This window comes from Phacochoerus africanus, chromosome 13 (assembly GCF_016906955.1).
Source record: "Phacochoerus africanus isolate WHEZ1 chromosome 13, ROS_Pafr_v1, whole genome shotgun sequence".
In the NCBI taxonomy this organism is placed as follows: domain Eukaryota; kingdom Metazoa; phylum Chordata; class Mammalia; order Artiodactyla; family Suidae; genus Phacochoerus; species Phacochoerus africanus.
The window spans coordinates 20758040-20774352 of record NC_062556.1 but is presented as its reverse complement, the minus strand read 5'-3'; the positions used below and the strand labels follow the sequence as shown (position 1 = coordinate 20774352).

The window sequence follows — 16313 nt, the reverse complement described above, 5'->3', positions numbered from 1 at the left end:
GGGCTGCAAGGAATATCGTGTTGACTGTGCCTTTGAGGCATCTGAAGAAAGAGTGGGAAGAAGTGAAGACAAAGCCACTTTAACAGGAGCCGCAGCAGGGAGCTGGGGGCTGGAGGAGAGGAGACGGGGCAGGAAGGATTGGGAGGAGGGGACTGAGAGAGGACAGGAGGTGAGACTCGCCAGCTTCCCACGCGTGCGAGGCGTGGTTCTAAACACTCAAGGTGCCTTTATTTCATCATTATCACCCTCGTGTGAGATATGAGGGACCTGCAGCATGAAGGGAAGTGATTTTTCAGTTGCCAAGTAGCCGTTTTCAGGGATTAAACCTCAGCAGTTGGACTCTTAGTTTATGCCCTTAACCGTCATATTGGACCGAACAGAGGGGGGAGCGAAAAATCACAACTCGAAGGTGGGCTGGGAGCTTTCAGTGAGTCCCCCCCCAGCCCTGCTCCCACCCCTGCATTAATATTCCAGCTGTTGAAGCCCACGTGCTGCTTTTCATGGAGCACGGAGTTCCCAGGCCAGGGATCAGATCTGAGCTGCCGGTGCAGCCTACAGCGCAGCTGCGGCAATGCTGGACCCTTAACCCACTGTGCGGGGCCGGGGATCCAGCGTGGATCCCAGGGCTCCTGATGATATATAGTCACGCCATAGTGGGAACGCCAAGCCCATATACTCTTGTTCTTTCTATTTTTCCTTCTCTCCGTAATCAATCGGTTGCCATCCCTTTATGTACTCCGAAAGAACTTTTAAAATTCTTTGCAGAAATGGAAGGGTAGAGCTCGAAGCTGCTTATTCCATGGGACCCTGACAGTTTTAAAAATCAGAGTGCATTTTGCAATACAGAGGACCCTTATTGCCAGGTGTTTGCACCCATGGGAAAACCACCACCACTCTTGTCTTTTTTTTTTTTTTTTGCATTTCGTCCTTCTGGTGGCTGAGACCAATATGGGACGACACTCTGGTTGCTTTGAGTTCCTTTGGAGTAAGGGGATGAGCCTGCTGCAGTTGGATGGAATTCAGCTGTATTACTAGGCACTGCCAGCGGTTATGGGGCTCAGAATAAAAGCTCCTGCTCTCACCTCTTCCAAAGATCACAAAGACCTGCTTTCTCAGAAAGAAAACAAATAGCAGTTCTCTTTGTTCTGTCCAGCCAAGGGTGGAACCAGGAGCATGACCCATTTCTCAAAAATGTATTTCCTAAGAACTCCCCTCTGACCCAAGCCAGAGACCATCCAAGGTCTGTCTCCTGCCATCTCAAGGATTGATCTGAATGTCATAAAACTGAAAACCTTTTTATCTTTTAAAAGTTATCAATTCTCACACCAAGTGCTTAATTTGATAGCTACGAAGACAGGTCAGGTCTGGTTTCCCTTAAAGGTCTCGGTGAAATTTGCTGTACCCTCGTGTCCATCTTCAGTCAACCATGTTGAAAGCACGAATGTTCTGTTCTTTTCTAGGTGCTCTAGAAATATAGCCAGCGAGCATGCTGGCCAAGTTAAAAAGAATGCGATTCGCTGGACCAAGACATTTTCCTTGCCAAATTAAGCCCGTGGCCTCTGTCGTGCTCTGGCGGTCTTGGTTGGGAGAACGGTGGTGTGGTTTTGTCTAACTTCTAGTCTGATGCTCTTGAACTCAGAAGACACCGCAGGAGAATTTGGCTCCAGAAGGTGCCTGCAGATGTCTGGGTGTGTTGGTGAGTGTCAGGACTCAGTCCGGGCAGGAGGTCTAGCTCTTAGGTTCTAGGCAATTGAGTGGAATAAATCCTCCAGGTTTCTTTTCTGTTTAATAGAATACATGTGATTTGATCCAACCAGATTACTACAAACGTTTGACTAATTATTATTATTATTATTATTTGCTTTTAAGGGCTGCACCTGTGGCATATGGGGGTTCCCAGGCTAGGGGACGAATCGAAGCTGTAGCTGCCGGCTTACACCACAGCCACAGCAACACAGGCTCCGGGCGCGTCTGCGACCTGCACCACAGCTCATGGCAATGCCAGATCCCTAAACCACTGAGCAAGGCCCGGGATCGAACCCACATCCTCATGGATACTAGTCGAGTTCATAACCCTCTGAGCCACAACAGGAACTCCTTGACCTTAATTATTGATTCATATTTTGGTTCACATTTCCAATAAGGTTTTTTTGTTTGTTTTTAAAAAAATTTTTTTAGTCACATTGATTTTAAACTCCATGAAGTCAGGTAACTTGTTTTTCATATAACGTGTTTTTCTTTCATCTGGAAGACTTTTTTCTAGGTTTTTTTTTTTTTTTGGTTTTTTAGGGCCGAGCCTTTTGCATATGGAGATTCTGAGGCTAGGGGTCTAATCGGAGCTACAGCTGCCGACCTACACCACAGCCACAGCAATGCCAGATCCTTAACCCACTGAGCGAGGCCAGGGAGTGCAACCTCATGGTTCCTAGTTGGATTCGTTTCCACTGCGCCACAACGGAAACTGCTCTAGCTATTTTTTAGAGATGGTGTGTGTAGCGGTTGAAGACTCTGAAGTTTCCTTATTTTCTGCAGATCCTGGCCTGGCCACTTGCTGGCTTTGCAGCTTTGGGCAAGTTCCTTAATCTCTGGGGGCCCAGTTGGGGATGCCAGAGTATGCTGAGTGATTTAAGTGAGATCCTCCACCTAAAGTGCCTGACAGTCAACATTTAATGAATGGGAATGGGTATTACTATGTTTCTATTCATGTCATTTTATAGCTTTTTAATATAGTAAACAAGAGAGTGATACACAGAGACCAGTACAGTGGTTTTTATGAATAGAGCAACTAAAAGACTGAAATAAATCAAAACCTTATTCTTCAAAGAATGGTTGCAGAAACCAGATGTTTAGCCTAGAAAAGAAGAAGGAAATACAGAAACTATGGTAACTGTTGTCCAGTATCTCAGGGGAACCCACCTTCTATTACAAATTTATTTTAACCATCAGAAAGACAACAGAAGCCTGGAAAAGCATTCCATTTGTTAGTTAAAATGAATCTTTCTATAACTTTTTCTGAAGTGTGTATGATTCTGAAATTCTAGGCAACAGGGACTTGTACTCAAAGACCAAGGGTAATTAAGACACATCAATTCTAGTTCATTCCATTCATCACTGGTGGCATTTTCATTTTAGTTACGGAGTGGCTTTCTTCCAGGGAACCTAAAATTCTTTACACACATAGCCTCATCCTTTGGTATAACATGGTGCTGTGTTAATCCCATTTTTTCCACCTTTGATTTAAGATCTTCCTGCCCATGGGAGTTCCTTTCATGGCTCAGAGGAAGCAAATCTGACTAATGTCCATGAGGACGCAGGTTCGATCCCTGGCCTCACTCAGTGGGTTAAGGATCTGGCGTTGCCGTGAGCTGTGGTGTAGGTTGCAGACGTGGCTTGGATCTGGTGTTGCTGTGCCTGTGGCTGGTGGCTATAGCTCCGATTCGGCCCCTAGCCTGGGAAGCTCCATATGCCACGGAAGTGGCCCAAGAAATGGCAAAAAGACAAAAAAAAAAAGACAAAAAAAATTGAAAAGCAGCATTCAAGACACCAACGTTCACTGTGTTTTGGAATCCAATGGCAAGCAGAGTTTCTGCCTGGCCTGGGATTCGTAGCTTTAGTTGCTAATATAAGAGAGATATTCTCACTCCTTTCTTCCCCGCCATGCTTCAAAGCCCCCTCTGCCACCCTGGGGCCTCTGATGATCCCTGGGGCCTCTGATGGTCCCTGTGTCCCCTGTTTTCTTCTTAGGCTTTTAATTTTTTTTAAATTTTATTTCTAATTTTTTTAATTTTTATTTTTAGGGCCACACCTTTGGCCTATGGGTGTTCCTGGGATAGGGGTCGAATCAGAGCTGCAGCTGCACCAACACTGGATCCTTAACCCACTGAGCGAGGCCAGGGATAGAACCTGTGTCCTCATGGATACTAGTCAGATTTGTTTCTGCTGAGCCATGACAGGAACTGCTTTGTCAGGTTCTTAACCCACTGAGCCACAGTGGGAACTCCTCAGTAGGCTTTTTGCTATGCCCCCATATGCTTTTGTTCTTTAAGATTTTGTCCATTTAATTTCTTCTTAAGGGCTCTTGAACTTGAGCTTTTTATTTCTTAATTTTAACATGGCATTTCAGTCTGGTGACAATTTTGTTTTATTTATTTTGTTTTTTATTTTTTTTGTCTTTTTGCCATTTCTTGGGCCGCTCCCACGGCATATGGAGGTTCCCAGGCTAGGGGTTGAATCAGAGCTGTAGCCACCAGCCTACACCAGAGCCACAGCAACGAAGGATCTGAGCCACGTCTGCGACCTACATCACAGCTCACGGCAACGCCGGATCGTTAACCCACTGAGCAAGGGCAGGGACCGAACCCGCAACCTCATGGTTCCTAGTCAGATTCGTTAACCACTGCGCCACGACGGGAACTCCAGCTGACAATTTTAGAGACAAAACGCACATGGTACCTATTTAATAATGTTTTACAAAGCACCAGTTGTCATTAAAAAAAAAAAGGATCTTTCTGAGATGAGGCTGTCTGTAAAATATGGAAGGAATTTGTGCGTCATTTGGGAACTGATGGAGAAATATATTTCAGCCTGCTCTAAAAGGTCCTTCCTCAAACTGCTTCCATACAACTCCGCAATGAAAGCGCAGAGAATTCGCAGTTTGCTTCACGAGTGACATGGAAAGGGAAATTTATAGGGTAATAGTGACATTGAGAAGAAGTAGTTCTTTAAGAGAACTGCGTTTTTCATAGATACCTGGAAACGTTTCCAGCTTTTAAAATGAACAGATGTCTTTTTCTCTCATGATTAGTAAAGTTTTGGAAATGAGTAGGAACAACTTGGTGGAGTTCCTGATGTATATTTCAAAACATTTGGGATCTCCTTGTTAAGTATGATGTCTTAAGAGCTGCTGGCACTTGTATTTCTGCTACTCGTAAGAAAACATTTAGTATTTCTGTACCTTGCAGCCGTTTTGTAGATATGAATGTGACCAGAAATGAGTGTGTCTGCATATACTTTACCTTCATGTGTCTTGTTTATTTCAGTAATTTTCACTCTTTAGGTTACAGCTCTCTGTCTCTTTTTCATTGTAACTGGATTTACTGCGGATAAGAGTAAACATTGTCATTTATGCCCTTCCAAGAATGATAAATGTAATTGCAGTACTAAAAAAATCCTTTCCAGCTGAAGGAACAAACCGTGAAGACTGTGGTTTAAGTCTTTGTAAATGTATTTTTCCGCCTTTTCAATCTAAACCATATATTCGCGTTTGGTTGTGCTTCGCAGGTGTCCATTTTTAGAATTTTCTTGACTTTGTGGGCTCTCCGATCTCAGGCAGGACTCTTTCCAGTCCTGGGGGGAAAATTGCACTTTTTTTTTTTTCTTCTCGACCATGCTCGAGGCATATGAAAGTTCCCAAACCAGGAATCGTATCTGAGCTGCAGCTGCCACCTAGACCATAGCTGTGGCCACACGGAATCCTTATCCACTAAGCCGCAGCAGGAATTCCTGCACTTTCAAGTTTATTTTCACTTTTCATTTTGAGGTTTGAAACCTTCAAAGCACGATGCATTCTTCTCACCAGGATAACATGTATTGCCAATCTAACATCTAGAAATAGCTTGACTTGGAGGAGATACAAAGTCAATGGTCGTAAAAAATAAAGAGAGGGGAAGAGAGAATGACAGGCGGGGAGAAAGATCAGTGGGTGTGGCCACAGAAACGGCACTTTTGGCCAACTCCACATGGTAATTGTTGCCCTTGAAGATCTTCGGAAAGGTCACACATGGGGTCCAAGGCTGCTGACACATGTGCTTGGCGGTCCAGGACAGCCCCGGCAGAGGCGGAAGAGAACTTCCTTCATTTGTTGTTTCATTTGGCCAACTTTGATGGACTCCCTCCCTAGGCTAAGGAAGTCTGTGACAGTTGTGCAGTAAGTCTTGGGGGTGGGGCTGGGGTCTTGTCACCCTTTGCTGTCTAGAGCAGCTTTTCCTACCCTTGGCTCTCCCCAAGCTGAAAGGACCGTTAGACGCAGTGTATAGATGTGGCTTGTCTCCGCTTCCACAGAGGGACCATGACTCTCATTGGATCTCGGTTTCTTTTTTTTTTCTTTTTTTTTTTTTTTGTCTTTTGTTGTTGTTGTTGTTGCTGCTATTTCTTGGGCCGCTCCCGCGGCATATGGAGGTTCCCAGGCTAGGGGTCGAATCGGAGCTGCAGCCACCGGCCTACACCAGAGCCACAGCAACGAGGGATCCGAGCCGTGTCTGCAACCTACACCACAGCTCACGGCAACGCCGGATCGTTAACCCACTGAGCAAGGGCAGGGACCAAACCCGCAACCTCATGGTTCCTAGTCGGATTCGTTAACCACTGCGCCACGACGGGAACTCCGGATCTCGGTTTCTTTATTAGGAAAATGAGAAGTTGGCTGTGAAATAACCGTAGTCGTGGCTTCTAGCTCAGACCCTAGTTATTGTGTGGTTTGCTGAGGATCAGACAGCTCATGACAGATACTGGACGAGGGTTATAGGTCTAGACCTTTCTCTAACCATCCGGATTGCTGGAGTTGTAAATGTTCTGACAACAGCAAAGCCGATTTTGCTGAAGGTAAAGCTTCCTGTCTCCACTGGCCCCAATTCTAGGGAAGAGTGGAAGCGTGGTCTGGAGCGCCATCTTGGTCCTTGGCTCCATTCATGGGCCACACTTTCTTTAGTCCCTGGAATGGCAATTCTTCAAAAGGAAACACTATCCTCAAATATGCCCTGAGCCACCAAAAGGGCCTCATAGGTCGCACTGCCTGTGATTGTAATGCTGATTAAGTGAAAACATGTTGAAGCTTGACAACTGATTTTTTTTGACATTGATGAAATAAGGCGGGATAGACAGCTTTTCAGGACACTTCTGATAACCTTGTCATAAGTGAAAGACTTTTTTTTGGTCTTTTTTAGGGCCGCACCCTTGGCATATGGAGGTTCCCAGACTAGCCTACACCACAGACGCAGCAGTGTGGGATCCGAGCCCCATCTTCAACCTACACCACAGTTCATGGCAACGCTGGATCCTTAACCCACTGAGCGAGGCCAGGGATCGAACTTGCATCCTCATTGATACTAGTCAGATCGATACTAGTTCGTTTCGGCTGAACCACGACAGGAGCTCCCCAAAAGACATTTTAGAAGAAGAATCAGAAGAAAATAGGGTGCTGGAACATAATTATAGATTCCTGAGAGGAAGTGTTTGACTCAAGCTAAATTTTAGGTTGTCCCTGATTTATGAATGGGCTTCTTCTTAGTAAATGCTTTCTTTGATTAGTTAGGAATTAGAGACAAATTTTAGAGGAGGACATTGTTATTGTTTTATAGCAGACTTTTGGTAAATTTCATTAAATGCCATTGGTTTTATTGGTGAAAAGTTGAAACATATCTCCCGTATTGTGAACAAATCTGTGATAGTACAGACTTGAAATTAGAATCTTAGCGCAGGTCAGAGAGCTATGAAAGAAGGTAAAAATACGTAAATCACTTCCATTATTATGCACAATGTATGAAATTAATAATTTCTCTTCTGCATCTCGGTTGCTGAAATTAGTCTTAGCATTTCTATTTAATTTTTGGTATGACTAAGTTAATAAATGGTGGGGCTATGATTATGAGTGCTCTGGGGATATTTAGATATAATTTGATATGAGGAAATTAAAGGAATGTGCAAACTTGAGGCTGTATTGCTCCCTCATGGGTAAATCCAGTCATGTATCTCAGACAGAATTATAAATGCTGAGCTCTTTGATTTTTCCTGACTGGCTGATCTTGGAGTAATTTACAGTTTACAACATGCTGTTCACGAAAGCCTGAAAACCAGAACCATACAGTTTTGCTATGGTGAAGTGGGTTTTATTTACATAGCAAACCCAGAACAGATTAGAGCAGATAACTCCTGCAAATCTTAAGGTAGTGAAAGTGGTAACAACGTTCAGACATAAATAAGTTACCTATTAGTCTGATTAAATGTCTCTGCTAGTTACATGATAAATAATACGTACCTTTCCTTGTTCACTCTTTTGAGTTTCCTTAGAGGTGTACTTACTTGCTGTTCCCGTGTTTCAACTCTCAGCAGCATTGCCACCTCCGCCCTGCACAGCTTTTTATTATAAAAAATTCCAACAGAGAGAAATTGAAGGAATAGTACAGCAAACTTCCATGTTGGTATTTACTGCCTCGATTCCTTAACTGTTGACGTGATGCTGCATATGCTTTATCTGGGGGGGGGTATGTATATGTATATTTTTTTCCTGAACAATCTTATGTTGTCACATTGGGGCAGGCAAACCTCATGATGCTTGCCCCCAACTTGGTTAACCATCTGTCTCAAAAATAAAGACATTGTCCTACCTAACCACAGTAACATGTCAAAATACGAAAGGTACTAAGCCTTTCCTCATGATCCCTGATCACCAGTCTGTATTCACATCTCCCTGTTTCTCCAAAATGTCTTTTGTGATTGTCTTTTCCCTGCACTAAGATTCAGTCACGGTTCATGCATTGCAATGGTACGGCCATAAGGGCTCTTTTGTTTTAGAATCTGGAACAGCTCTCTGACCTTTTTTTCTATGACAGTGACTTTTTAAAGAGACCCGGCTGCTTGCCTTGGAGACTCTTCCACCCTGGGGATGTGTCTGGTAGATTGTTTCCCTTGGAGCCATTCAGTTTTCTCCTGCCCCTGTATTTCCTACAAACCAGAAGTTAGGCATAGAGTGTGGAGGTGATTTTTTATTTTACTCTTTTTTGGGGTTGGGGAGGAGATTAAGAAAAAGTGAATGCTGGAGTTCCCGTTGTGGCTCAGCGGGTTAAGAACCTGACTAGTATCCATGAGGACGCCGGTTCCATCCCCGGCCTCGCTCAGTGGGTTAAGGATCTGGGGTTGTGGTAAACTGTGGTGTAGGTCGAAGACGTGGCTTGGATCCTCCGTTGCTGTGGCTGTGGTGTAGGCTGGCAACTGCAGCTCAGATTCGACCCCTAGCCTGGGAACTTCCATATGCTGCAGGTGGGGTCCTAAAAAGACAAAAAAAAAAAAAAAAAGGCAGAGATGGGGCGGGGGAGGAAGGAAGGAAGGAGGGAATGTTGCCTTTTCAGAGCAAGAGCCCTTAACACCCTTCCTAAATCAAGTGAAGAAGAATAATGGCTTTATTGGCAGGTAAGACATGGAAGTTTCTAGTTTCAGATACTCCAGGTGAAGTGATGAGTACGTGTGTACATCAGTGGACGTCCACTTTTGAGGAGCAGATATGTATCTTCTGTGAACGTAATTTTGTTGCCTGCGGTGTTTTATTTTCTGTGCGGGCTCTGCCGGCTGTCACTGTGGAAACACGGGGACCTGCTTTCACTTTCCCAGGTTAAAGTTCCTTCCTGCCTGAATATGCGGATTGGCCCTCTGGCCTTAAAATGTCAAGCTAAGTCCACTTCTTTTTGCATGCCCTGCAGCCGAGCCTACACTTTGCTATAAATGGCAAAGTTACTGAATTGCCGTGGCTCCACGCCAAATGCTGGAAATAATTTTAGGATCTAAAAACACAGCATTCATAGGAAAATATTTATTTTACGGGCCTTCGATAAGCACGTAGGCATGCTGCTCATTTTCCTAATGAATTAGTTCCTTTTTTTCAGTTGTGAGAAGAAACCTTCATTAAGATCTAATTTGTTGGAGTGGAAATGGTTCCAGTAGGATTATTATGACTTCGTTGCGACTCCCTTCTGGAAGGGCATCATGAAATGGATACTTTAATCAAATTTGAGGGAAGAGGAATATAACTGCGCATATGCATAAAGAGGAAAGGCAGCTTCCAGCATTCATTTTTAAATATTATTTTCTCAGCTAAAGCTCCAGGCTAGCCACCGGGTTCCTAAAGGCAATTAAGAAGAGAGTTAGGATTTTGGAGATCTTGGTGTCCCAAACCTAATTAAGTTCAAGTTCTTAGACCTAGAAGGGGCCAGAGAAAGCCAGCAGGTCAAGCCCTTTGCCTTTAGGCAAGTACAATATTAATCCCTATATTCTTAGGTAAGAATTTGAAAGCAATAAATGGTGCTTTGAAAAAAATGAAGGAGCACAGAGGACTGGAGCCTGGGTTGTCTTTTTTTTTTTTTTTTAATTGCAGTTTTCCTTCCCTACTATTAGGTTTTTTTGTCCATTCAATTCATTAGGTTAATATCAAGGAAAATAACATTGTTTGAGAAATTAGAGACATTCAGCCATCGGTTTGCAACTGAAGTCTTTGTGGCGGAGTCCTTTTTGAAGTTTGGAACAGAACTGGGTGGAAAATGTCCCTGGTTTTCAAGGCTTCCCTGGCGTCATTTGGTGTTTGAATCAAAAATAGAATCTTGTTTTAAAACCGTCAAAATAGGCACAGTTCCCACCCAGCAGTGCTGTCTGTGGCTCAGTCCATATTTTGAACACCGCAGCTCAGTGCTGAGGCGCCTCAACGCTTTTGACTGATATTCATATTTGGTTAGATTTTTATGAATCTTTTTTTTTTTTGTCTTTCTTTTAGGGCTACACCTGCGGCATAGGGAGGTTCCCAGGCCAGGGGTTTAATCAGAGCTGCAGCTGCCCGCCTACACCACAGCCACGGCAATGCTGGATCCCTAACCCACTGAGCAAGGCCAGAGATTGAACCCACTACCTCATGGTTCCTAGTCGGATTCGTTTCCGCTGCACCACGATGGGAACTCCATGTTTGGTTAGATTTTTAAAATAGATCATCTCACATTCTTGGAGAATGGTGGTCTCCTGACTTTGGATGGATGGCTTTTTTTTTGTTAAAAATGGGAGCGTTCCTGATTCAGAGTGAGCCACAGCTGAGAGGCAGCGGTTTCTGGGAGATTTTGCTGCCAGTTAACCCCTGAAAACATAGTGCCCGTGCCAATGTTTAAGTGATGCATGGCACTGTGTCATTCCATCCTTACAGCCTCTGGATTTGCCTTTCCAGTTCAGAAGAGGCTGGACACTGAGGGTGGGGTGGGAGCGCAGAGCTAACACTACTGCCTGCCCTGTCCCTCCTAAGGCTCTGTGTCTTTTATATGTCTTTTTTTTTTTTTTGCTATTTCTTGGGCCGCTCCCACGGCATATGGAGGTTCCCAGGCTAGGGGCTGAATCAGAGCTGCAGCCACCGGCCTACGCCAGAGCCACAGCAACACGGGATCCGAGCCACGTCTGCAGCCTACACCACAGCTCACGGCAACGCTGGATCCCTAACCCACTGAGCAAGGGCAGGGACCGAACCCGCAACCTCATGGTTCCTAGTCGGATTCGTCAACCACTGCGCCATGACGGGAACTCCTCTGTGTCTTTTATATGGACATGAGGGTTCCCTATGACAGGCACACAGGCCTTTGGAGTCACAGTGATCTGGGTAATTTATTTCAACCTGGATGGCTCAGTTTCTTATCTATAGAAGGAGATTATAGGAGTTCCCGTTGTAGCGTAGTGGAAACAAATCCTACTAGGAACCTTGAGGTTGCCGGTTTGATCCCTGGCCTGTCAGTGGGTTAAGGATCCGACATTGCCATGAGCTGTGGTGTAGGTCACAGACGTGGCTCGGATCTGGCGTGGCTGTGGCTGTGGCGTAGACCTGTGGCTGCAGCTCCAATTGGACCCCTAGCCTGGGAACTTCCAAAGCTTCAGGTGTGGCCCTAAAAAGCAAAAAAAAAAAAAAAAAGGCCCCAAAACAAACAATTATATTGCTAGAATATGTTATGCATTTAGCCAGTCTGTTACAAGTGGTACTTAGCATCACCCCACTTATATGTCTGCCAGTTTAATTATTTTAAACCACTCATGGGGTCACCTCATTCCCAACCCCTTGGTCTTATTGCTAAAGACCCTTGTGTGGTCCCTCCTGCTGTGGGCGCACATGTCACCTCCTAGGTTTGGGAATTTCCCTGGTGGCTCAGCAGATTAGGGATCCGCCCTTGTCACTGCAGCGGCTTGGGCTGCAACAACGCTGAACATTCAATGCTGCTGAATTTCTGGCTTCCCTGAGTTTGGGTCTTTTCTCTACCTAAAAACTCCTCAACACCTGCTTTCTCACACCCTCAGCCCCCTACCCCACCCCCTGGTCTCCACCTGCTCAGAAGTCCCCTGGTTCCTTCTGAGACTTGCACCCCCAAAGTAGTCTTTCTTGTTTCCTGCTGGCTGTTTTCCTCTGAATTGCTAACTCGTATGTTTATAGCTTCTCTTAAAACCCTAAGCAAGTTTATTTAGAAGTCAAGTCATTAAAAAAAATTAAACAAAGTTCAGGACGTCCATTTATTTCGTATGCAAGTTTATCAGTGTATTTTCAAAACAGTTTCAAAAAGAATTGAAACAAATGTTTGTTGCTCCCAAGGAGTTTTATTTATTTATGTTTTCATCCTCCTAAAACCTGATTTTAGTTAGACAAGTGTCATTAACTGGAACATGCCATTCTTCAGACCTTTCTGGGAATCCTAGTACTTGGTAGCTGATTCGGTCATGCTGCAAAATACAAAGGCAGAAATGAAAAATCTACACAGAGAGTCGCTGAGTCTTAGGACCAGGAGCGGTCACTGTGACTTTCGTGCACCATCGCTGTGATCCGAATAAAGCACCATCTCAGCTAAGTGAGGCAAGCTTCTGAATAAATGTGTTCCCTGGGTTGATCCAAATGGCATGTTTTTCTCGAGGCTGCCTCGTGACCCAGTGGACACGCCTGTGCATTGGCACACCTGTGCCCCTCAGTGCCGCTGCCCTGCCAGGCGCATGATCCAGGTGGGGGCCAACCCGAAGTTGGTGCGCTGCCCAGGTGAGGCTGTTGCTGCCACTACGTCAAGTCCAGGGAGCAGGGCGTTTCCCCGGGGGGACCTGTATTTCACTCCCATCAGCTGCTTCTGCCCTGCTGAAATTTAAACTCGCTCTGATCTGATTTTCTCTTTGTTCCCTGTGGTCGTTTTGGTTCTGTGGCTCACAATAATGATGGAGAAAAAACACTGCATTTTTTGGTATTTTTTGGTTAGGTATTTTTCTCCTCTGTTATTACCTGTACAGACATACCTCGTTTTAGTGCTCTTGATATATTGCGTTCTGTAGAGACTGCGCTTTTTACCAATTGAAGGTTTGTGGTAAACCTGCCTCTAGAAAAATCTGTCAGTGCCCTTTTTTCCAACAGGATTTGCTCCCTTCATGTCTCTGTGTCACATCTTGGTAATTCTCACAATATTTCAAACTTTTTCATTATTGTTACGTTAGTTACGGTAATCAGTGATTTTTGGTGAAAAAATCATGAAGGTTCAGGTGATGGTTAGCCTTTTATTAGCAGTAAGGTGTTTTCACTTAAGGTCTGTGTGTATTTTACACATAATGCTCTTGCACACCTAATAGACTACAGAAGAGTGTGAACATAACTTTTATATGCCCTGGGGAAACAAAAATACTGTGTGACTCACTTTATTGTGATATTTGCTGTATTATGCTGGTCTGGAATTGAGTCCTCATGATCTCCTCAAGCTATGCCTGTATAAAGCTAATTTTAATTTGATATGGTAACATGTAAAGATATCCTTAGGAATTAAGTATTACCACTTCCAATGTTATGAATTTGGAAAGATAAAGTCATCATTATCATTATTTATCATGGGGTTCCCATCGTGGCTCAGTGGAAGTGAATCTGACTAGTATCCATGAGAATGCAGGATCGATCCCTGGCCTCACTCAGTGGGTTAAGGATCTGACATTGCCGAGCTAGTGTAGGTCACCAACGTGGCTTGGATCTGGTGGTGTTGTGGCTGTGGTGTAGGCAGTGGCTACAGCTTGGATTCGACTCCTCACCTGGCAACTTCCATATGCCGAGGGTGTGGCCCTAAAAAAAAAAAAAGGGACAAAAAAATTATTCATCAAAAGGGGCCCACCCACATATGGCATTTAGTATGTGTTAAGAAAGAACAGTTTTTAAAATTAAATTTAAGATATATTTTTTTTTTTGGTCTTTTTTTTTGCCTTTGTAGGGCCGCTCCTGCCTGCATATGGAGGTTCCCAGGCTAGAGGTCTAATCGGAGCTGTAGCCACCAGCCTATGCCAGAGCCACAGCAACGCGGGATCCAAGCCGAGTCTGCAACCTACACCACAGCTCACAGCTAACGACAGATCCTTAACCCACTGAGCAAGGCCAGGGATCGAACCTGCAACCTCATGGTTCCTAGTTGGATTCGTTAACCCCTGAGCCACAATGGGAACTCCCTAATATAGTTTTTTTTTATTGAAGTATAGTGATTTACAATGTTTTCTTAGTTTCAGATATACAGCAAAGTGATTCCTATACACACACACATACACACACACACACACACACAGACACACACACACTTCCTTCCCTCAGAGGTTATTACAAGATATTGAGTATAGTTTCCTGTGATATATCCTTGTTGGTTATCTATTTTTTATATAGAAGTGTATATGTGTTAATCCCAAACTTTTTTTTTTGTCTTTTTGCTTTTTAGGGCCGTACCCGTGGCATGTGGAGGTTCCCAGGCTAGGGGTCGAATCGGAGCTACAGCTGCCGGCCTACGCCACAGCAACTCGGGATCTGAGCCGTGTCTGCAGCTTACACCACAGCTCACGGCAACACCGGATCCTCAACCCACTCACTGAGTGAGGCCAGGGATCGAACCTGAAATCCCATGGTTCCTAGTCAGATTCGTTTCTGCTGCACCACGATGGGAACTCCCCTAACTCTTATCTCTCCTTTCCCCTTTCCTCTTTGGTAAACCGTGTGTTTGTTTTCTAGGTCTGTGGTTCTGTTTGTTTTGTATGTAAGTTCATTTGTATCATTTTTTATTTTTTTATTATTAAAATTCTTTTGTTGTTTGATTTTAGGGCCGAACCTACAGCATATGGAAGTTCCTAGGCAAGAGGTTGAATTGGAGCTGCAACTGCCAGCCTACACCACAGCCACAGCAATTTGGGATTCGAGCTGAGTCTTCGACCTACACCACAATGCCAGATTGTTAACCCACTGAGCAAGGCCAGGACTCGAACCTGCATCCTCATGGATAGTAGTTGGGTTTGTAACCAGCTGAGCCACAACAGGAACTCCCTGTATCATTTTAAAAAATATTCCATATTTGGAGTTCCCATCGTGGCACAGCAGAAATGAATCCGACTAGGAACCATGAGGTTGCAGGTTTGATCCCTGGCCTTGCTTAGTGGGTTAAGGATCCAGCATTGCTGGGAGCTGTGGTGTAGGTTGAAGACTCGGCTCGGATCTGGCGTTGCTGTGGCTGTAGTATAGGCTGGCGGCTACAGCTCCGATTAGACCCCTAGCCTGGAAACCTCCATAGGCCGCGGGTGTGGCCCTAAAAAGCAAAAAAAAAAAAAAAAAATTCCACACTTAAGTGATAGGGACAGTTTTAAGTGCTTTATATATTTAGCTTTCCCATTTAATTCTCACAATAATCCCATGAGGTAGTGGCTATTAGTATCCTCACTGAAGCACAGAAAGTTTAAGTAACTTACCTAAGATCACACAGCCAGTAAATGACAGGATTGTGATTTAAACCCAGGGAGTCGACTCCAGGAAACGTTAAGACATGCTTTGTCTTTCTCTCGCCTACCTATAGTCTTGTCGTTTGGTACTAGATCCCTCTTTCATTTCAGGGGGAAATAGTGGAAAATCCGTATTTAACGATAAAGCGTAGATTATAATAAATTTCCACACTCACAGGGAATTGTTCAAAAAGTGTATTTGCAGATAAGGTTTCTAAGAAAGTCACTGTAGGACAGACATGGGACCCTGGTTTTCTGATGAGTGCTGCTTATTCAAAGAAAAATTTAGTGAAGAGATTCTTACAGAAAAACCAATGACGTTTTATCTCCCTGAAGAAGTAAAGATGCTTTGATTTAAAGCCACCGTTGTGCTCTTTCCTTGAGGTAGAGAACTTTTAGGGCCACAGGACAGGTACCCGCTGTGCTGGGAGTTTGGTGAAGCTGGTGGCCTCCAGCTGAATTTTGCAGTAGAATTTATTATTTGAGGTTTCTCAAAGAGACTTCGTAAGTGACTGCTTCGTGTAGCTTTGATGAATAAGACAATCACCAAATTTCGTGGCCACAAATTCTGAAAAAGACACTCACCCCTGCTTTCTAGTTGGTGCCTTCTAGAAATAAAACATGCCTCTGTCTGAAACGTGAAGACCATCCTAAGATCACATAACACGCGTGTCACTTTGGAAAACCTGATTGCCTCCAGTTTATGTAGCTCCGGTTTATATGGCTCTCCAGGCGACAGCTGTAAAGAAAGGCTCATAAACAGATTTTATCTG

General features: G+C 44.3%; 1 protein-coding gene across 4 annotated transcripts in view; it reads left to right on the top strand.

Annotated features, from left to right (window-relative positions):
- Positions 1-16313, top strand: part of LRCH1 (leucine rich repeats and calponin homology domain containing 1) — a 217135-nt gene that overhangs the window by 28245 nt on the left and 172577 nt on the right. Inside the window, exon 2 of one of the 4 annotated variants that reach the window (XM_047756123.1) lies at positions 1461-1696. The exons of the other annotated variants lie outside the window; for them this stretch is intronic. Within the exon in view, the coding sequence (XP_047612079.1) occupies positions 1624-1696 (73 nt within the window). The 5' untranslated portion in view covers positions 1461-1623. The remainder of the gene's footprint in view (positions 1-1460; positions 1697-16313) is intronic. 4 annotated transcript variants of the gene reach the window in all.